General features: G+C 31.8%; 1 protein-coding gene across 1 annotated transcript in view; it reads right to left on the reverse strand.

Moving 5' to 3' along the window:
- The window catches only part of LOC106084502 (ras-related and estrogen-regulated growth inhibitor-like protein), a 56,754-nt gene that overhangs the window by 14,150 nt on the left and 18,120 nt on the right, over positions 1 to 24,484 (reverse strand). Inside the window, exon 2 of the mRNA XM_013248229.2 lies at positions 14,484 to 14,571. Coding sequence (XP_013103683.1) covers positions 14,484 to 14,559 — 76 coding nt within the window. The 5' untranslated portion in view covers positions 14,560 to 14,571. The remainder of the gene's footprint in view (positions 1 to 14,483; positions 14,572 to 24,484) is intronic.

Consider the following 24,484-nt stretch of genomic DNA (forward strand, 5'->3'; position numbering starts at 1 on the left):
TGTTATCGGTGCATGGAGTGAACACATTTCCGATCTTGCTTTAGCCTCACACCACAAAGGGAGTATAGTCAAATTGAATATATTGCAAGGTGCTGTACATACATTTAAAGTTTTTGGTTTTGTTTTTTCATTTCTAAGCCAAAATCGTCTTACTTTTAACCTTTAAAATTTAAATCTTTATTTAAGTTAGTTTATATTTTTATTTGTTTTTTTCTAAGATTTACCTTTTCTATGCATAACCCCCTGTCTATAACAGTACTAAGATTTGTTTTGTTTAAATCCTTAAGCCAACTTATATATTTTCAATGTCCATTGCCATTTCTTAGAATTCACATCAATCACTTCTCAGGTTTCCTACTATTGAACCTCATAAGTCGTTATAACTTTCTAACCATTACCAGATTTCATTGCATTGTTTGTCTGGTTGCAGCATAAGAGGAATTATGGCATTGACTAACTAACAATCCAGTTAGATGGTTTCATATAAGAATTCTTTAAGTGAGTGAAATTTTAGATTCTAAGAAATATGGCGCACAAAAAAGTTTCATGAAAAAAGAAGAAAAACAAAACAAATGGTGAATAGCGTGTGCGTAACGGTGAAGCTGTAAGGTAAACATATAACACATATTGGTACTAACAATACCACTCTCCACTCCCCCCCTCCCTGACAAATGATCCCATGTTTTTACCTTTCTAGTCTTTTTGAAAAAACTTTGTATTTTACTTGGTTTTTGTGTGTAGAAAATATTTTTGCCAATCCATACTTTTATGCAAGAGAAACATTTGGCAAGGTTATTACTTTTCTTTGTTAAAAATTGAAAAGATTACAAAATATATCTCATTGATTGAACAAGCGATAACATGTAATAATTTTTATTCAATAATTGCGATATGGATGTATGAAAAGATGTTTTTTGTTTACTTTATATTACAGTATAATAATATAAATTTTTAGGCTAAGTCGAAATTTTGTCATCCTTTGTTTGGAGAATGCGTTGATATTTTGCAATAACATTTCATTTTGTAATAATAAAATGCCTGAGGAACATCAAAAAGCAAAATATTATTACACAATACGGTGACATTGCCAAATATAGATGGCAAAATTTCCATTTTGCATACAAATCCGTACTGTAATGCATATTGCAAATTTGCCCATCAATATTCCACTGAGGAACAGGGGCAAACTTCTCACATATCAATGAATGCTGTCCGATTCAAGTTTTAAGCTCAATGATAAGGGACCCTCTTTTTATAGCCGAGTCCGAACGGCGTGCCGTAGTGCGATACCTCTTTAGGAAGAAGTTTTTGCATGGTTGCCATACCAAATGGTACAGTAACTCACAAATGTCGCCAGCATTAGTAGTTATAATATAATATTAGATAGATTTGTAAAAAGTTTAAATAAATTATTAAACAAAATGGCAATTTCCAATTTCATTCAAATAGCATCACATTCCATTTTTTTATTGCAGTTTTCTCTATTTATACAGTACTTTTAAGTACTGTACACCACTGTATAAATTTAGGTACTGTATAAAATAAAATAAAATAAAAATGCCATAGCCAATCAAAGTAAAGTAATAAAATAAATAAAATATATTCGTTAAGGAAAGGATGCCATTTGAAAAAAATTATGTTTCCAAATGTTTTTCTATTTCTTTTTACAAAACCATTGTACTGTATAAACATATGAACCAGATTTCCGATGTTTCATTGTGTGTTTCTAACTTATTCAAAATATTTCAAAGTCATAATATACTATTGGCTAATAGAATGTTGGTTTTGTAGTACTGTAAACAGAAATATAACTAATCAAAAAATCTTTGCTGAAATTGATATGTGTAAACTGAGGTCATGTTTTACTTGCTGGTATAACATTATTTAAAAAAAGGGAATTTTGTGTTTGTGTTTCTAAATTTTATAATATTGATGATATTTGCTTTGATCTGGGTGTACAAAGAACTCAATTTAATATGTGTACTGTATGAAGAAAACAAATAATTTCGTATTTTTTGGTTCTTTTGATTCTAGTTTAGGTATTGCATCAAAAGTCAAGAAGTCTAAAGAAATATATATTTGTATGTATAAAAGTTGTACCTAAAAGTACTGTATAAATAAATGATGTCTTTTATGTTCATTTTGTATATGGGATCTTAATATGACAATATTTAAAACCATCGTTGCAGTAATAACATTTTTCTACTGTATACTTAAAAAGTATCCCAAAACTAGTCATAATGTACTGATTGCGGCAAATGAGGATAAAGTTTTCCCCGCCTGTTGGGCATTATTTTTAAACAATGTTACAATATTGATAATTTCTGAGTTAATGTATAAACACAATTAATGACTTTTTAAGCATTGCTTTAAAATCAGGACATCCACACTTGGGTGCCTATGTAAATGGTAAATGGATTTTATGTTAATGTTTGGTTTATGGATTTTTTTAAATGTAAAATATTTTAGAGAAATCTATGTGTACTGTAGAAAAACAATAGTTGTGTTAGAACAATTACAAAAGTACTGTATAAACTATTTTTATATGTGACATAATTTGATTAAATTATCTTTTTGAATTAATGGATTTTATTTAAATGTATGGTTTATGGATTTTACTTTAATGTACTGTATAAACAACTAATTGTTTTATAGATTAGATTACCTTTCTAGATTACCTTTTTTTATTATGCTTAAATATTTTAGATAAATCTATGTTTACCTTAGAAAAACAATAGTTGTGGAAGAAAAACTACAAACGTACTGTATAAAATATTTTTATATGCAATGTGACCAAAAATTTTATTTTTTCATTTAAATCCAATTATTTCTACATTTCAACATACCATTGTTAAGCATATTTGTACTGTAAAACAATGATCTGAAAAATTGTCCAACGTAATTGATTTTGAAAATTGGGGTTCTTGTTGCACTAGTCTCTTTATGATTACTTTAAAATTCAGCATGTGGTAATATTTGAGTTAATCTTGGGTTCATGGAACCCTTTTTAACTAGTGTACTGTATAAACAAAAAATTGATTTAGAACTTTGATTTATATTTTTAGATAGGCATTTCTATTTTATTTTAAAATAATTTTAAATGGTTCATGTGTGCACTACTAAAACTTACAGTTTACTAGAATAATTTAGATGACTTAATTTTTTATTATTACAATAAAAAAATTCACAATAATTATATGAGTTATAAAATAAATATTTTTCGTTATAAGAAAGTCTCTTGAAGTATTATAATATAAAAGCACATGTTTTAACCATATGTGAAATGATGAATATTTTTATGTGAACTTTTACATTACTTTTTTAATTTTATTTGTCCATTTACATGAATTTGTGTACTGCACAAATAATACAATTAATCTAGAATTTTGGTTTGCATCTCTTTTGGATGTTCTAGGGAAGTTCATGTTTGTAGTGAAAAATGTGAATATTTCTAGCATAACTAAAGAGACTTTATTACTCGAAAAAATGGAATAAATTAATGGCTTACCAAATAAATATCTTTTTATTTGATTTCTCTTTCGAGATGAGCTTAATGGTCGATGAATTTCTATGCAATGGAAAAGTAAAGTCATAAAATACCACAACACCGACCATAGAGTGACTCGTTTCGACTTCTTGATTAAGGGGGTCTTCATCAGAAATTTGTGGATGTGGGGCCTTCGTTGGTATTTTTTCATTTGAAAGGAAGGCTTAAGTTGATGTTAAAACATTGGTTTCATGGAAGTTAATGTAACCATATGTGTAATATTTTATAACATTCTGGGAAATTTAATTTATTATAACTTCCTCTTTTTCATTAATTCTATATGAATTTGTGTACTGTAAACAAATATGAATTCATATAGAGCTTTTATTGAGATTTTTTAATTTTTGTTTTTGTTTTGCTTTGAAATATTTTAAAGTAGCTCATGTGTGCAGAGGAAAAACATTAATTTTGATAGCATGACTAAACTGACTTGATTATTATTTACTCTTAAAACAAAGTCCTCAATAATTCAATGAGTAATAATATAAATATTATTTCCTTTTAAGGCAAAGTCTTTAAATTTATGTCAATTGATTCCAAAACACATGTTAAATAACAATTCATTAAACCATATATTAAATGATTTATAATATTCTGGAAAATTTTTTAAAACTTCCTTCTTCATTTCTATGAAATTTCAACAGCTGGTACATATTCATATTCATTCATTACTTGCAAAAACAGCCATTTAAATTGTTGGAAAATCCCTAGGGAGCAAATGAAACAGAAAACACCTGCTCTTTAAGTGTGTTGGCCTTATAATTATTTCAATTAAAATAGAATTGTACTATTTCGTATAAACATTTCGTATTCATTCATGGTTTCTAAAATATCTATCAACACAAAGGCATACAACAAGTGTCTGCTTTAGCTTTGTGTAAATAAACCAAAGAAAGTGTGTTATTTTATTTGTTGTTAATGTCATTTATATGTCGTTAATAAACTTTCATTACATTACAAATGGAACATAAATTTTTAATTAAATTAGAAATGTTTACCTTACAGTAGAACAAGGAATGTTGTTGGAACATTTTATCGTACAATAAAATGATTATTCATGCCAGCCGACAGTTGTTTAAGGTAAAAAAGGCTGACATTGCAAATTGATTTATACAAAAGATGACGCTATTCGTGCGACATATTTTTGGCCTTATGCCATGTGTTGGCTAAAAGAATATCCTTTTCCCCATTTGAAATAATTCAAAAACCACCTATGGTTTCTCTCATTTCATTTCGTTTTATTTTCTTTTTTTAAATTTTAATTATAGATTCTTTAAAGCCATGTCGTAATTGTATTTGTCATAGTTATTCTTCATGATTGTGGGGAAATTTCACTTTTAAGATTTGATTCATAAGATTGGATTTTTCTTTTGCAATCAAGATATGCACAGAAATAGAGAAGTGTGCCTTCTTAGCACCCCTGTTTGTTTGCTCTTCATTTGCTATCATAATGCATTTCCATCATGATGTTATTAGTTATTATTTTTCATTCTAGAATATCACATACTTTTTTTTTCATTTGATTGATTTACAGATTTACTTATTTATACCTTGTGAGTGAAAGAAAGCAAGAAGAGGCATCTAAAGAACCTCTCAAGAAATAAGGACATTTCTTGGCAGACACACTGGCAACGGTTTCAATGCAATTCAATGCAGTGAAGCAATATAAACAAGTAAGAAGGCGTTAAGTTCGGCCGGGCCGACTTTGGATACCCACCACCTCGGGTATATATGTGAACCACATTTCGTCAAAATCCAGTGAAAAATGCATACCTTAAGCCCCATAGCAGCTCTATAGATATCATCCGATTTAGACCAAATGCTTATAACTACAAGTCATTGTTCAACCGAGAGATCGGTCTATATGGCAGCTATATCCAAATCTGGACCGATCTGAGCCAAATTGAAGACAAATATCGAAGGGCCCAACACAAGTCATTGTCCCAAATTTCGGCGACATCGGACAATAAATGCGCTTTTTATGAGCCCAAAACCTTAAATCGAAAGATCGGTCTATATGGCAGCTATATCCAAATCTGGACCGATCAGGGCCAAATAGAAGAAAGATATCGAAGGGCCTAAGGCAAATCACTGTCCCAAATTTCAGCAAAATCGGATAATAAATGTGGCTTTTATGGGCTTAAGACCTTAAATCGGAGGATCGGTCTATATGGCAGCTATATCCAAATTTGAACCGATCTGGGCCAAATTGACGAAGAATGTCGAAGGGCTCAACGCAACTCACTGTCCCAAATTTCAGCAAAATCGGATAATAAATGTGGCTTTTATGGGAGTATAACCATAAATCGGAGGATCGGTCTATATGGCAGCTATATCCAAATTTAGACGGATCTGGGCCAAATTGACGAAGGATGTCGAAAGGCTCATCGCAACTCACTGTCCCAAATTTCAGCAAAATCGGATAATAAATGTGGCTTTTATGGGCCTAAGACCATAAATCGGAGGATCGGTCTATATGGCAGCTATATCCAAATTTAGCCCGATCTGGACCAAATTGACGAAGGATGTCGAAGGGCTCAATGCAACTCACTGTCCCAAATTTCAGCAAAATCGGATAATAAATGTGGCTTTTATGGGCCTAAGACCATAAATCGGAAGATCGGTCTATATGGCAGCTATATCCAAATCTGAACCGATCTAAGCCAAATTGACGAGGAATGTTGAAGGGCCTAACACAACTCACTGTGCCAAATTTCATCCAAATCGGATATAAAATGTGGATTTTATGGGCCTAAGACCCTAAATCTGAGGATCGGTCTATATGGCAGCTATATCCAAATTTGGACCGATCTGAGCCAAATTGGCGAAGAATGTCGAAAGGCCCAACGCAACTCACTGTCCCAAATTTCAGCAAAATCGGATAAAAAATGTGGCTTTTATGGGCCTAAGACCCTAAATCGGCGGATCGGTCTATATGGGGGCTATATCAAGATATGGTCCGATATAGCCCATCTTCGAACTTAACCTGCTTATGGACAAAAAAAGAATCTGTGCAAAATTTCAGCTCAATATCTCAATTTTTAAAGACTGTAGCGTGATTTCAACAGACAGACGGACAGACGGACGGACATGTCTAGATCGTCTTAGATTTTCACGCTGATCAAGAATATATATACTTTATAGGGTCGGAAATGGATATTTCGATGTGTTGCAAACGGAATGACAAAATGAATATACCCCCATCCTTCGGTGGTGGGTATAAAAATATTATTATTTGTTTTCAATAATTGCTATAATAGTGTCAGTAAGCAGAGGGGAGGTTTGGTTGAATAAGGATTCTAACATAAAAATTGCATTGGCATTTTTTTTTGGTATTTATAGTAAGATCCTAGAATCCAATTATTAAAAAAATTGAGATTTTATGAAGGTATGTTATGAGATATTTTGTGGCATGCAAATTTAAGTTTTCTTTTGTCCAAAGAAAATAAAATGGTGTAAATATATTGAGGAAGATTGTTTCTCTCAATGACTATATAGCCATTTAGATGCGTATAATCCTCAGCAATGTATATTTTTATGGCTTGCACTTACACCAACGTCCTATTCTCTTTCTAGAGTTCACTATCCACGCAATGTATGTCCATAAGATTTTTTTTATTTTACTACACCTGCTATGGCGACGTTATATACTTTCTGTGATGACTTACTCCTATCATAATTCGTTTAAAAATTACATTACTACTCATAACTATGCCTAACTAGCGTTGACGCAATACGAGTAGCTATTCAAAGGTTGTGGCCTCCTTTGGCGATGTATGGTATTCATAATATATGAAACGCAATTTATTCGAAGGGGAATATTAAGGTGGGTAATTTGGCGCAAATTTAATATAGTTTATATTTTTGAAATTGTATTTTTTTTTTACTATATATAGATCTTTAAATAAAAATTGAGTTTAATTAAAATAAGTCTTATATGCCTAAACTTATAGGTAAATATTCAGTCAAATCGTATAATAATTATGCCTTGTAGATACTCAAGAATTCAAATCGGCAGATTACATCCCTAGCCGATGTACAAAAATTAAAAACTTGTGAACAATTTCAAGTTGCTAGCTTAATTTGTTTAAAAGATGGCTAGGTTTCGACAGACGGGCTTAAAATATATTTATTTTATTTTGTTATATTTTATTTTATTTCATTTCATTCCATTTCATTTAATTTTATTTAATTTTATTTTATTTCATATCTTTTCATATCATTTCATATCATTTCATATCATTTCATGTCATTTCATATCATTTCATATCATTTCATATCATTTCATATCATTTCATATGATTTCATATCATTTCATATCATTTCATATCATTTCATATCATTTCATATCATTTCATATCATTTCATATCATTTTATATCATTTCATATCATTTCATATCATTTCATATCATTTCATATCATTTCATATCATTTCATATCATATCATTTCATGTCATTTCATATCATTTCATTTTATTTTATTTTATTTTATTTTATTTTATTTTATTTTATTTTATTTTATTTTATTTTATTTTATTTTATTTTATTTTATTTTATTTTATTTTATTTTATTTTATTTTATTTTATTTTATTTTATTTTATTTTATTTTATTTTATTTTATTTTATTTTATTTTATTTTATTTTATTTTATTTTATTTTATTTTATTTTATTTTATTTTTTTTTATTTTATTTTATTTTATTTTATTTTATTTTATTTTATTTTATTTTATTTTATTTTATTTTATTTTATTTTATTTTATTTAATTTTTTGTTTGTTTTATTTTTTTCATACATTTTTCTGCATAAATTATTATTAACTATTTCTTTTCTATTATGGAAACTTTCCTTTCTTATGTTTGCACCATATGTGACATTGACTGACTGCTGCTGAAGGTTATTACTCTTATTGTCAAAGCATGTCAACAGCATTGCCATTTTAGTTATTGTTATTCAAATTGAATATTAATGTTGGTTGCTTAGAACTCTGATTATGTGGATGAAAGCTAGTGCTGCTTCTGTTGCTGAAGCATAACATCCTTTTCATGGCAAAACCATAAACAATCGATTTTTTGGCCATTTTAATTGCACTTCATAGTGCGGGAGGTTTAGGGGACTTTATTAAGCCAGACAACTGGCCAAGCATGTGTGGGTACTGGATGTTACGACTTAGGTTCACTGACATTTCCAGAAATGGACACAGTATTCATCCATACAAAATTTTCCATCATACGCTTCTGTTTTACGGCTCAATTAAATTTTTCTTTAATGAATTTGCAAATTTCATTTTTATGGGGTCATTGTTTTACGAAAATTAGGCCGGTAATTGGCTATCTCTCTGGTTGCTAACGTGTTTTTGTTTTTTGGTTTGGTTTGGAGGGAAATATCATTATAACAGATTCATTTTACAACTGAAATTGGCATGAAATCATTTTAAATTTCGTTTTGGAGGTTTTTCAGCAAAATAGGTGAATGACTTTATGTGTGGTGTTATGGAAATTGAATTGTAAAAGTTTGTTGGCCAAATTCCCAAATAATTGTTGCATTTGGAAATAGGCTAACAGGGATATAAACAAAACGAAGACCAATGACCCTAGAAATAATTTTGCAAAAGAACAATTGAGCATTACAAATTTCTTTGTCTTGCTGGTAAGCAGATTAATTGAAAAAAATCAATAATAGGCAAAAAATAATATGAAATTTGAAGTAAATTAATAAGGAATTAATAAGGAGACTTTAGTAGCAGTTTTTACTCTCGAGCTTTATGATAGCGAGTGTATTAGTTTCACCATTTAATTGGTTACATCTCAAAGTACTATACACTGCCCCATAAGGCATACTATTTGAATTCTAAGTCGAGCATCTCTTTCTCTTATTCCTATAATGTCTAAAGGAATAAGACTCACACTTACTCATGAGACATAACAACTTATATTTGAATGTAGCTGCCTAGCTAAAATGTGCAAACGGAAGCCATGGTTTAAATTTTTTTTTTAAATTTTTATACCCTCCACCATAGGATGGGGTATACTAATTTCGTCATTCTGTTTGTAACTCTTCAAAATATTCGACTAAGACCCCATAAAGTATATATATTCTGGTTCGTCATGACATTTTAAGTTGATTTAGCCATGTCCGTCCGACCGTCTGTCCGTCCGTCCGTCTGTCCGTCCGACAGTCTGTCTGTCTGTCGAAAGCACGTTAACTTTCGAAGGAGTAAAGCTAGCCGCTTGAAATTTTGCACAAATACTTCTTATTTGTGTAGGTCAGTTGGGATTATCGGTCCATGTTTTGGTGGAGATGCCATATAAACCGATCTGGGGTCTTGATTTCTTGAGCCACTAGAGGGCACAATTCTTATCCGATTCGGCTGAAATTTTGCACGAGATGTTTTTTATGACTTCCAATAACTGTGCCAAATATGTTTCAAATCGGTCCATATCCTGATATAGCTGCCATATAAACCGATCTTGGATCTTGACTTCTTGAGCCTCCAAAGGGCGTAATTATTATCCGATTTGGTTGAAATTAGTACAACGGCTTCTCCCATGACCTTCAACATACGTGTCAAATATGGTTCGAATCGGTTTATAGCCTGATACAGCTCCCATATAAACCAATCTCTCTATATTACTTCTTGGGACCCTAAGGGGCACAATTCTTACTCGAATTGCTTGAAATTTTAAACAATGACTTCTACTATGGTCTCCAACATTCAGTTTAGACCGGACCATAACTTGACATAGCTCCAGTATTATAGCAATTCTTATCTTTTATCCTTTGTTTTCCTAAAAAGAGATATCGGTAAAAGAACTCGACAAATGCGATCTATGGTGGAGGGTATATAAGATTCTACCTGGCCGAACTTAGAATGCTTTTTACCTTGTTTTTAGTTGTTTTTTCTCCAAATTGCAGTCGATCTTATAACCATAAGAATTATGTTAATCAAAAAGATTTGATTATTAAAAAGCTTAAAGCTTATAGCTTAATCTACAGATCCTTGGATTTTTTTATCAAATATCAGTAATTGCTTAATATTTCATATCTCATTGCTAAAAACTCTTAATATCCCAAAAAGTTCTCAACGCAACAGCATAAAATTTTTCCCCATGACAGTGAAAAATAACGTCTACAACATGTGTAGCAAAACATTTATAAATAACTAAAAATTAGAAAAAAACCAACATTGTATGCTGCCTTAAGAAAAATTGTGGTCTAAATACTCTTACAAATGAGTTATGGTTAAATGTTTAAACAAATTAATGAATTGAAAATTTAACTTCATATTCATTTTCCTTTTCCATACTGATGGTGCTTAAACTAATGCCTTGAAATACCAGAGATTAGTATGCAAAATAGTACATTAATTTTCATAAGGAATAATAGCCGACAAGACACTCATACTCAGTTTTTTGAAAAAAAGTAAAAAAATGTAAGCTTTGACCTGAATAACATTTGTTTTTGAGAAAAAAATTTCATGCATATATATGCCCACAAAAATTCAAATCCCATATAAACTCAATTCATATACACTTTGCCTTATAGTTCACACTCTTATTTGGCCATAGCCAGCCATAAACCTGAAGTGGAATAACCAAAAAAAAAAAAAAAAACAACAATACAAAAATGTGAATATATTGAAAACTACAGGCCAATCGAATAAAGAAGAAAAGCTCTGGCATTACAACTCTAGACCAGCAAAACAAATGGCCGGCGACGACCCACTTAAACATAAAATTCTGATCATTTGGTTTTTATGGCATTTTTGTGTATGTGTCTGTTTATCTGTTGGTAGGTGGATGTTTTGATATTCTCAAAAAAAAAAAAAAAAAATTATTTCAACTCAAATAATGAAAAGTTTAGAAACTCATTAAAAGAGGTTTGCTTAATTTTATTTAAAAAAAAAATATAATTCCTAAAAATTCGTTGCTTTAATATTTGCCCTTCCCCAATAACCTATTACTTAACTCCGCCATGGCCTTAAAACAAAGACAATTATATGTTGCCCAAAAGTCATTGAGATGTTGGATGTTTAACATTAAAATTCCTTAAAGCAACACCTGCTGTTTTCAATTGTTTGTTGTTTTTTTACTACTCGTACTTACATGTTGCAATAGATTCCATTCTTAGTTCTTTTTTTTTGCCAGGTTCTTGGCCACTTGTTATGGCAACATCTGAACATTTTTTTCCCCTAAAAAATGTTTCATGTTTTCATTATTCTTTATAGACTATGTTTATTTACACTGTCGACCAAGTGTTTGTGTGTCTTTATCACTACAAACTCTTGCGCTGCAATTTCTCCTCCTTGCCCCCCACATACCCCACTTGCTCTATAACAAAATGGTAATGCAGTTTTTGCAGTATTTTTCTCATGTTTGTGCTTGGGTTAATTATCAACAAAACATTAAACGAGAGAAGGTAAAAACCACCAAAATTGTAAAATTTATTATCCAGAGGTGTAAGAAGATCAGTGGTGATTGTGTTTGATGTGAAATTCCAGAATAGCCTTGTTGGAATTTAAATTGATGAAAATATTAAAAAAAAAAAAACAAACTGAACTGGTGTGTCCGCCTATGACGCCAAACGCCTGGGCTCAAATCCCAGAGTGAACATCAACAAAATTTTCATCGGTGCTTATCCCCTTACTAATGCTGGATAAATTTGTAACGTATCCTGCCATGTTAAAATTTCTCTACCTAGTGGTGTCGCTATGGGACACGCCGTTTGGACTGCGCATAAAAACGTAGGCTCTTATCATTGAGCTTTAACTTTAATCGGACCGCCCTCATTGATATGAGAGGAGTATCTGCTGTTCCTTAATGAAATTTTCAAGGGATATTTGGTACAAATGAATTTTTCTATAATTTTTTTATATTTATAGATATTTTCATAGACATTTATTTTGATTTTTTTGGATTTTTGCACCCACCACCGAAGGATGGGGGCATATTCATTTTGTCATTCCGTTTGCAACAGATCGAAATATCCATTTCCGACCCCATAAAGTATATATATTCTTGATTAGCGTAAAAATCTAAGACGATCTAGACATGTCCGTCCGCCTGTCCCTCCGTCTGTTCATCCGTCTGTCCGTCCATCTGTCCGACCGTCTGTCCGAACATCCGTCTGTCCATCTTTCCGTCCGTCCGTCCGTCTGTGCGTTCGTCTGTCCGTCCGTCCGTCTATCTGTCCGTACGTCCGTCTATCTGTCCGTCCGTCTGTCCGTCCATCTGTCCGTCCGTCTGTCCGTCCGTCTGTCCGTCCGTCCGTCTGAAAAAAGCATTTAGGCGAAATTTGGGACAGTGAGTTGTGTTAAGCTCTTCAACATTCGTCTTGAATTTGGCTCAGATCGGTCCAGCTGCCATATAGACCAATCTCTCGGTATACGACCTTGGGCCCATAAAAGGCGCATTGATTGTCCGATTTCACCGAAATTTGTGACAGTGAGTTGCGTTAGGCTCTTCGAAAACTATCTGTAATTTGACCCAGATTGGTCCAGATTTGGATATAGCTGCTATATAGACCGATCTCTCGATTAAGGGTATTGGGCACATAAAAGGCGTATTTATTGTCCGATTTGGACAAAATTTGGGACATTGAGTTAGGTTGGGCCTCTCGACATTCTTCTTCAATTTGGCCCAGATCGGTCCAGATTTGGATATAGCTGTCATATAAACTGATCTCTCGATTTAAAGTCTAGGCCCCATAAAAGGCACATTTATAATCCAATTTCGCTGAAATTTGACATGGTGACTTATGTTAGGCTTTTCGATATTCGTGTGGTATATGGTTCAGATCGCTTTATTTTTAGATATAGCTACTAAAAAGATCAGAAATTTTGTTATACAGAATTGATTTGCAATGACTTGCACTTATTAGACCATTCAATATTCGTGTCGAATTAGTTCCAAATCGGACTATATTTCGATATAGCTGCTATGGGGGCATAAATTATGCATTTTTCACAGGACTATGACGAAAGTTGGTTAACATATATACCCGGGTTATATATCCAAAGTTCGGCTAAATTTAACGCCATTTTACTTTTTTAAGGCTTTTTTGTTGAAGTTACATTTTTGAATAAAAATAGAATTAAAATTTGTCTATAGATCTCAATGAGAAATATTGGAGATTATTTCCTAGACAATTTCGTTAAATATGCCGTGAGACCATTTACTTGGAAATCCAACTAACATTTTTTTTTTAATTTTAGCCAAAATATCTCATTTAACCATGGCTGTAGCTCCTATATAGGGCTGTTTGTCCTCTTGTGCATCTCAAGCCACTCCTTTTTAAGGAATATAAAAATATTCGTCTACCTGAATACATGTGTTTCTATTTTCACTTAATTTATGCAATTTTCTTTCCAAAATCTAAAAATAAATTCCAATTATACAACAGCACATCCCTTTGCAATTTCACCTTAGAATACCTTAAAATGTACCTTAAAATTTTGTTGATTTTGCATTTCAAATATTGAAGAACAAGCATTTGATATCCCCTTTTCGCAATCGAGAAATACCATTTTCTCCCCCAAAAGCCCAAGACCAAGGTGTCATTGCTCTACCAAAACCCCCAATATTTCTAGTTTCCACAGTTCATGTTCAGGTTTCTTGTTCAACTAAATGAGAGATGATGCAATTGTATGTTGTTACATACAATTGCATCATTTCTCTTTGCATTTCCCTAACTTTGCATAATACTTTGTCTCCAAATGCCTCTGGTGCATAGGTAGTATTGCATATGATGTTATTGTATAAGAGTATTTAAGTGTTTTAAAATTTTTGAGAAAAACGTCAATCACTAACAGTACTAGTCTACCACCCACACAAGTGTTCGTAGACCAAAAAATGAAAAGAAAAACAACAACCACAGCACCAACAACTATGATTGACAGCAATTTGAGGAGAAAGCAGTCTGGAATATGGAGACTTACCTGATTTTCCTACATCAGCATGGCCAATAACCGCAATGCGTACTCTGGGTATGGCAGTTTTATCCTCAGCCTTCATATTGGATTAGAACTGGAAATGGAAAAAAGTTGAAAGAAAAAATTAGTTGTGATTTAATGGGAAAATATGATTGATGTTTCTTGGGAATGGGAATATATTTTATAGAAGTTGAGAAATGGAAAATTATACAACATTATAAACATTTATAACATAATGTATAACATTTATAAAAAAAGGTGGTGAAGAATTATAAGGTTTTTTAATTTTTTTTTAAAGAAATTTATATTGATGAAGGGATGGAATCCCAGAAACTGTAATCCGGTTAACATTTCGACCAAATTTTTTAAAACTTTTTGATTTAAAATCATATGGTGATGTTATTAAAAAATCTATAAAAAAGCATACTTTTAGGGGCTTAAATATCAAAGGCGGAAATTTTTTAGAAAATTTGATAAAAAAAAAGATTTCAAGAAGGAACTCTTTTCTGGATAATAATAAATATTTTAAGATTCCAAGAATTAACATATTCCTCATGGAAAGCTACGAGTCCATTGTGTTTCTGCTATTCGATCTCCGCATTTGCGTATCACCATATTAGACCCTAGACATGTTGCAGCCAGTGTAAAACTTGGAATATTTGTTTCGTTTCATGTATTTGGAATTCTATAGTTTAAAGTGACAAATCTTATGAGAGTTTTAATCTAATGAGCATCGAATTTTGTCTGCAATTCCATATTCCTTTGTCATCGTATAGTCTGCAGTAGTCTAAAATGTCCCATTGAAATATGTTAGCCATCGAAACACCCATTAAAATTGGTGAAAGTTATTTTCCTTAAGAGTATGCAACAAAAAATTTCTTTGACATGAACAATGTTTACGCCATAGCCTCTCCATTTATAGCGGAATTTCGTTATATCATTTAAAATAAAAATATCCCAATTCCATATTTTTTACCGAATTTCTTTCTTTTCGTTATTTTTGTGTTATTTTAAAAATTTCATAAAATATAAATAAATAAATACTTTAATGAATGCCAACGCATGGCAAAATGACAATTTGACGGCAATAATTTATAAACAATTCAAAAGTCTGGGCTTGTTTGTTGTGTTTTCTTTCTGTTGTTGTTGTTGTTGTTGTATTTTTTCGGCAACCGGTAAGGAGTAAAGGAAATGGGTAATGAATGAGAAATTTGAGGCCAAAAATGAAAGAAAACTCAATTCAATTGCTGTGTTAAGCATATTTGTCTTACAGCGTCATATCCGTGGTGGTGGTATCCAAAATATCTGCTCATCAATAATGGTGGTTATGTGTTATGAAAGAAGATTTGCGGAAATGTTTAAGTATGATATTTAAACGAAAGCTATTTTAAGAATGAAAAAAGTGGTATACATAAAGAAATTAAATGACAATTATAAACAATTAAATACACATTTAAGAAAAAGGGTAATATAATAATAATACATACACATATTTAAAATATATTTTTATTACAGAAATTAGTAAATATTTTATACTAAAAGAAATAAATATATAAAAAAAATAAAACTCAAAACAATTTTTTATAGTAAAAATAAAAAGAATGCTAATTTAATTTTTATTTATTTTGCTAAACTTTGAAATATTTTTATTTTATCTTTGCTCGATTTTCCGAATTTTATTAATTTTTAAACATTTTTTTAAGATTTTCTCTTCATATTGTTAGATTTAAGTTTTTTAAAAACAAACAAAACAAAAAAAAACAAATATAATTTTATAAAAATTTTTTGTTTTAATTATTTAAAGTTTTTTATTTTTTATATAAAAAATATTATTTTTTTTTTTAATTTAAATAATAAAATTTTGCAAATTCTTTACAAAAGTCAGCAACCCACGGAGGCTACAGAGCGCAAACTACGGCAGATGATGCTAAGGGCAAAGTACTATACTGTCATAGACGACATACTGATGAAGACCATGAGATCGGTCAAATATCTAGGGATCCGACTGAATACAAAGCTGATTAGAAAGCAGAGCAAATTAGGCACGAGAAATCAAAGGCCGTAAGAATAACGGCGCAACTCAGTCTACTGACGGCAAACATAGGTGAGCTTTTACCGAGCAGTTGCAGACTCCAAACGGCATGCAATAGCATCCTCCTCTATGGGAGCGCAATATGGTGCCAGACACTGCAGACAGCATGCCGTTCGAAAACCCTGTTCAAGGTATAGAGGACGAACAGTGACGGAGCCCGCAGTCCGAATGGTGTTCCGATAAACCTACAGGCCATGTAGCGCGCCAGGCTCTACACCGCGAAGTGCAATACTATTAGAGAGTAGACTATCGAGAGATGGCAACAAAGGTGAACGAATGAGAATTTTGGCAGGTGGTCGCGACGTTCTATACCCTATGTGCGGACGTGAAGAGATAGAAAGCACGGTCAACTATTATGTCACACAGATGTTGGCAGGCCATGGCTACTTCTGGAAATACCTGCATAGAATGGTCAAATGCTCCAAGTGTATTTGTGAGGAGCTAGAAAATGCAAACGATGTGGAGCACACATTCTTCCACTGCCAGAGCTGGTTTGAAAGGCACAGGGAATTGGATACAGCGAATGGTGACGTTTTGGCAGGGACAATAGTCCAGAGGATGCTTGAAGACAAGTAAAACAGGGAGGCGGTTATGAGATACGTCGAACAAGAACTGCGCAGAGAGAAAGAAGGCCTGGCCGCAGCGGGATGGAGTATGAAGGAGGAGGTCTGGACGCAGTCACAACGAAGATGATATGAAAAATCACCAGCTACAGGGTCCACCTCGAAGTTATGCGAAAGTGTTTTCGAGATGGTATTAATCCCAAGGGGTGGCTCAGGTTGGGGTTTTTGCCAGTACCGTTGATAACGGAGTACGGCATAATGTGAGAGACGTACTCTTTACATGCGTAAAGCATTTTCCCATCCTGACCCACAAAAAAAAAGCCAATCTTCGAACAAAACCTGACTATGGATAACAAAAGAATCTGTGCAATATTTTAGCTCAAAATCTAAATTTTTATACCCACCATTATAGGATGAGGGGTATACTAATCTAGCCATTCCGTTTGTAATACCTTGAAATAGTGATCTGTGACCCCATAAAGTATGTATATTCTTGATCGTCTTGGCATTCTGAGTTTGCTGATCTAGCGATGTCCGTCCGTCTGTCGAAATCACGATAGCGGTCGAACGGGTAAAGCTAGCCCTTTGAAATTTTGCACATACACTTTTTATTCATGTAGGTCGTTGACGATTGCAAATGGGTCATATCGGTTCCGATTTGAATATAGCTCCCATATAAACCAATCTGCTGATTTGACTTCTAGAGCCCCTAAAAGCCGCAATTTTATCCAAATAGGCTGAAAATTTGCATGTAGTGTTTTTGTTACGACTTCCCACAACTGTGCCAAGTACGGTCCAAATCGGTTTATAACCTGATATAGCACCCTTATAAACCGATCTCCCGATTTGACTTCCTGAGCCCCTGAAAGCCGCAATTTTTATCCGAATAGGCTGCATATATGCATGCGGTGTTCTGTTACGACTTTCCGCAAATGTGCCATGTACGGTCTAAATAGGGCCGATTCTTATATACCCTCCAACATAGATAGCACGTGACACGTTCTTTGAATGACTTTTTAAACTATATAGCAGATACATCTACAGGTGCAGATGGACTGTACTTGCCATGGCCATAAGAAGTCGTCAAAAATACCACGTTAATACTTAAGGCCAAATAATTACGCCCCCTAGAGGCTCAAGAGGTCAACTCGGGTTTGAACTTTGCATTGCCTACTTGTTGGAAGTTAAAATACAACACCTTGTGCAAAATTTATCAATTTGTTTTTATTGCTAAGGACTCCTACTTTGGTCTCTCTCGATCATTATCCTTATCCCTTTGGCTTTCTTCTTTAAAACTAAACTCAAAAATTAGGCACCGAATGTTTTAAAAATATTCCCGCCTAGGAGTAAACAAAAATTCAAGCAAATACTCACTCGTGTGACTTTTGCGGTACAGCACCTTTAAATCGTTCATATCATTTTGTCTTATCTTGAAGTTTATCTCAGCGATAAGAAGAGTATTGCAAAGCAATTCTATCTTGATTTGCACGTTTCATTTAATTTTTCTTCTGCGACTGCTTGTTTAATTTTTTTCGGGGACATTTGTATTTATACAGAATTTACGTAGGTTTGTTTTTGTTTAATTTCTTGTTGTTTTTTTTGTTCCTACTCAAAGTTGCAAGATTTATTTTTAAGGAGATGTATACATTTTCTTTTTGCGGCCATTGTTGATGTGCTCATTTGAAATGAGCGCAATGAGAGAAAAACACAGAGACAATGCATACAGCTATTATCTATTTGATCATGTGTAGGTATGTCTGTCTTTCTCTTTTCTTTTTTCTTTCTGTTGTGACTTCTAGAGAAAGAGGTTGTATTTAGTCGTCGTCTTGTTCATTGTAGCAGTCGTCACCGTCCATACCTTTAGCTTATATAGAGCAATAAAACTCAAATGATTCCAATGGAATGTTTGGAATTTTTTGTCAACAAATATTTGCACTTCTTTTGTTTTACAAAAAACAAAGGGGATTCATGGCTAGAGTTAGTGATAAAATACAGAAAAAAATATATAAAACAGAAGCAGAACCAGAACCAGACTTTCAAGTAGAAAATTAATTCCCCGGCCATATACAAATAGTTTGGAGAAGAAAAGTATTTTTAATGCACAACACTTATCAGGAATTTCGATGATAAAATTATTTTAAAACAGGAAAGTATCTATTTTGAAGTTTGTCTAACAATGATTCAGAAATTCTTGAGATTTTTTTCTTTTACACCACACTTGACTAAGGGTTTATTTATATATATATATATGGAAATAAATTTTTTAATAATCTAAATATATCTTTGATTGTTTACATATTTTGTTTTTAAGGCAAGTATGCGCATTTTTTTCTTTATTATCTTTGCTAAAATTTTATTTTGTGCTACAAAAAATCCCCTCCAATCAGTAATGATTTTCCTAAGGCGAGTGGGGTTGAGGTTTTATCATTTTTTTTTTGATATTCCAAATTTTGATATTTTATTTATAGGAGTTATATTTGTTCCTTATGAATTAGATAATTTTTGTTTGCCATGATATATGAGGTTGTGTACTGAGTTTGTTAATCATACGCAGAGATGTGTTTTCATTTGATTTCTCGCTTTTAAAGATATTTAAGATAGTAGAAAAAAATGAAATGTTTATCAATATAAAAATGACAAGATTGAATAAACATTTTTGGTTAAGTACCTACCAGCAGAAAAATCACATTTTTGCTTAAAAATAAATTTTAATATTTTATTTCGTTTTTTCGACCTTTGTTAGACCTATTTGTTGTTTCGAGCTTGATTTTTTAATACGAAAATCATATATTTTTGACTTAAATAATTTTCGTTCCTTTTGGATAATTTTAAGATTATCTATAACTTTCCTTATAAAACCTTAGAGCACAACAACATCTGTTGTTAACTTTAGGAAAATTTCCTTTGGTCTCGCTTATGTTGAACAGCTGTCATTATTGACAACATGTTAATCATATTTTCCTCAATATTCCACAAAGAATTTTCTTCTGTTTTTCACCATCATTAAAAATGAAAACGAAAAAAAAAAAAATATAAAAGCTACACGAGTTGACTCATCTCTATGGGATTAATGCTTTGGCCAAGATAAGTCATCTACAACACGAGGGCTATACAAAATCATGAAAGAAAGGAAAATCCCAGCATGGCTAATATTGTCTTGTTGCTTATTGAGTGTTAATAGTGTGACAAGAAATTACTGTCAAAAATAAACGACAATATGCAAGCCCAAATTCGATTTGTTTCCCATCCAGTAATTGTTTGTTTAATACCAAAGGAATTTCTTTATTTTAATGAAGTGGGAGAAGAAAAGTATGTTGATAATTATTTGTTTTGCGGTCTTTACTGAGGCTGTTGATGGGGTAAAGATATGTTGATGATTGTTGTTCAAATAAACAAATCACATATGTATTGCTTAACATTTGTGGTATTACGTTATACCCAGGAAATAAGGAAGCGTAACTGTGGAATTTTTGGATATTGTTGTTTTTCTAGGTGTGCCACGTTATGGTTATGACGTGTTGGTGCCATGCTATTTGGTTCATTAACCTTTTACAGTTTCCGGCCTAACTGAAATACATATGTGAAAATTGTACCAATATTTTTTTTGTTATGATAAATGATCACTGATGTCTTAAACAAGTGTAAATAAACAATTGATTTTGTAGGAATTTGTATGCCCCTTTTCGTCTGTTTTCTTTATTTTTAAATGTGGTATTTATTTATATTTTTAACATTTTTGTTTGTTTTATTTTTAGTTATATTACTAAGGAAAAGAGTCACAGGTTAATGAGCGTAGTAAAATCAAGGTTATGTGCAAACTAAAATAGAAGCAATTTTAAAAGAAATGGTTTTATTTTTTTTCAAGATCCACCTCCATATGAGGGGGTATACTAATTTCATGATTCCGTTTCTAAAACTTTGAAATATTGATCTGGGACCCTACAACGTATGTATATATTCCTGGTCCTCTTGATATGTCAGTCCGTCCGTCTGTCTGTTTGTCCGTCTGTTTGTCTGTCTGTCTGTCCGTCCGTCAGTCCGTCAGCTTGTCCGACCGTCTGTCTGTGTGTTGAAAGCACTCAAACTTTCGAAGGAGTAAAGCTAGGTGCTTGAGATTTTGCACAAATACTTCCTATTAGGTCAGTTGGTATTGTAAATGGGCCATATCGGTCCATTTTATCATACACCTATCACATAAACCAAGCTCAGATTTTGATTTCTTGGTTCTATGGGGCACAATTCTTGTCCAACTTGGCTGACATACTGTATGAGGTGTTTAGCTTTAACTTTCAACAACTGCATCAAAACTGGTTCTATTTGGTTCCTTAATTGAAATGCTTTCATATAAACCGATCTCAGATCTTGACTTCCTGAGCCTCCAGAGGGAGCACTTCTTATCAGATTTGGCTGAAATTTCATATGGGGTGTTTTGTTTTGACTTCCAATAAGTGTGCTGAGAATAGTTGAAATCGGTTCATAATCGATTTCAGATCTTGGCTTCTTCAACCTCTAAAAGAAGCAGTTCTTATCCTATTTCACTGAAATTTTGCATGAGGTGTTTTGTTTTGACCTCCATATACTGTGCGGAGAATAGTTGAAATCGGTTCATAACCTGATATAGTTGCCATATCAACCGGTTTCTGATTTGGTTGAAATTTTGCATGAGGTGTTTTGCTGTAACTTTCAACAACTGTGCTGAGAATGGTCGAAATCGGTTCATAACCTGATATAGCTACCATATCAACAGATCTCAGATCTTAATTTTGAGCCTTAAGAGCGAGCAAATCTTTTCCGATTTAAATGAAATTTTGTATGAGATTTTTTATCTTGATTACCAATTATTGTGCCAAGAATGGTCCAAATCGGTTCATAACCTTGTACAGGTGCCATATAATCGGAACTTATGATTCAACTTCTTCAGTCTTCAGTCTAGAAGGCGCAATTATCACCCGATATGGCCGCAATTTTGAAAGTAAGGTTTTGCTAAGGCTTTGAACATGCTTGCCAATATAGATCTCATATAAATCGATCGCCCGGTTTTCTTGTTGAGCCCCTAGGGGACGGAACTATATGGTTGAAATTTCAATCCAGTTATTTTTTATGACTTTTAGCAGCCATGGCAAGTTCGGCCCATCTGTTTTTTTATTTAGTATTACATTATGTTATTCTAATTTTTTGAATTTAAGTTTATTTTTTTACTTTGTTTTATTTTATTTTACTTTATTTTATTTTTATTTTATTTTATTTTATTTTTTTTAATTATTTTATTTTATTTTATTTTATTTTATTTTACTTTATTTTATTTTATTTTATTTTATTTTATTTTATTTTATTTTATTTTATTTTATTTTATTTTATTTTATTTTATTTTATTTTATTTTATTTTATTTTATTTTATTTTATTTTATTTTATTTTATTTTATTTTATTTTATTTTATTTTATTTTATTTTATTTTATTTTATTTTATTTTATTTTATTTTATTTTATTTTATTTTATTTTATTTTATTTTATTTTATTTTATTTTGTACTCATTTCGTTGAGTATAATGCACATGTGCATGGTGCCGTATACTTAATATTGCTAAACTAACTATGGGTAGTTATACGCCACCTTGGCTGTGTACACAGTTGATTTTAAGTCAAGTCTGTTGATGTAAAAGGCATGACGATTGTTAAAAAGCTTTCTTCGCAATTCCGATTTAATGACCCTTAAATAAGGTCAAACTCTATATCAGAGTTATAAAATCTTCATCTTATCATACTAAATTAATTTAATATAGATTAATTTCTTTTTTATGTTCAAGCACCAAATATAGCTTTTCATGACCTTTGGATAGACGAAAATGGTATCGTCTTTGCTTTCGTAGAACAAAAAGGGAGAAGGTCTATTTTCGTTTTGTTTGTATGTAATATACTCCTTTGCAATTTACTGCCCATATGCACAACATTTAAAGTGGCGCTATAGTAGGTTTATTTGAAAGATTTAGATTGTTTTGTGAATATTGGGTTCTGTGTTTACACAAACTTTAAAGGAAAAAGGTCGTTAAACAATTCTCTTTTAATTGCCTAATACTGAAAACCATAAAACCAAGATGAGTTTGAATATGGTCAAGAAATGAAGAGGAGGGAAGGAGAGTGAAAGCGAGTGTTGGTGTCGATTTTCAAAAGACATGTTTATATGATATTTTTGACATTTAAAAAGTCCTTTGGTGGGAATTTCTCAGAATTTCATAATAAGCAGCTGGCAATTTTGTCAATTCTATGCTTGCTGATAAATTATTTATAAATGTCAATGTGAGAGTTGAATGCTTAAACATTTAACAGAAATGCATATGACGTGGAAAAGATTTCATTTTACTTTTATTGGTTTTTGAAAATATTTAAGGAATGTCGTCTTTATTGCTTCTCCAAAGGAATTAAAGACATTTTTGAGAATTGTATGCCATTGCAGACACGTGTCTGTCATATTGCCTACTCATGTATAAAATGCAATAGAATTTAATGAATAATAAGAAGAAAAAAAAAACCTTAATTGATTCATTTTTCGAGTTAAAAAGGATTTACTATTTCTGTTGCTAAGTTTAGATTCACACTAAACATATTTACTTAAAGCAATTCACAATTTGTTGTAAAGAAAGAGGGAGAGCTAGAGAGAGAGGAGAGCTAAGGGAATGATTTATCTGCATACCTTAGGTGAAAGTGTTACTAAAAACAGCAAAGTTTAATTAAATAAGTTATTGATTTTTTAAAAATAAGATCAAAAGGAAAAGTAATAAAATTGTCGTAGATGACGCTTATATTTGAAAAATATGTTAAAGAAATATTTTAGACATATATTTTTTAATATGCCTTTGGCCTTAGTGATTAATATTAATGTAGATAGAGCCAGTATTAAAAATACAAAATTTTTTATATTTTTTATAAGTTTTTCTCAGTCCAAATTCACATTAAGCAGATTTACTCATGGCTATTATGAGTTTATTGTGGGGAGAGGTAAGGGAAATGGAAATCCAGTCCTTCCCCTTACCTCCCCAGCCAATATACTGAGAATTGCCATACGTAAATTTGCTGAGTATGAAAATGGCGTATAAAAAATCTTCGTCGTAAACATCTTTTTAAACATTGACGCCATCTACGATAATTTTTATTACTCTTTTCTTTTGATCTATTTTTATAGAAACAAATGTCTAAATTTTATTTTAAAACATTTTTTTCTTTAAATATTGGCGCCAAAGTATATATTGCATCTACATCAATAGTTAATTCATTTCTTGTTAGCTATTTTTATAGAAACTAATCTCTACATTTAAATAAAATTTCCTAAGCAAAAAAAAAAAAATCTTTTTTCCCC

Source organism: Stomoxys calcitrans, chromosome 3 (genome assembly GCF_963082655.1).
Source record: "Stomoxys calcitrans chromosome 3, idStoCalc2.1, whole genome shotgun sequence".
NCBI classification, from domain to species: Eukaryota; Metazoa; Arthropoda; class Insecta; order Diptera; family Muscidae; genus Stomoxys; species Stomoxys calcitrans.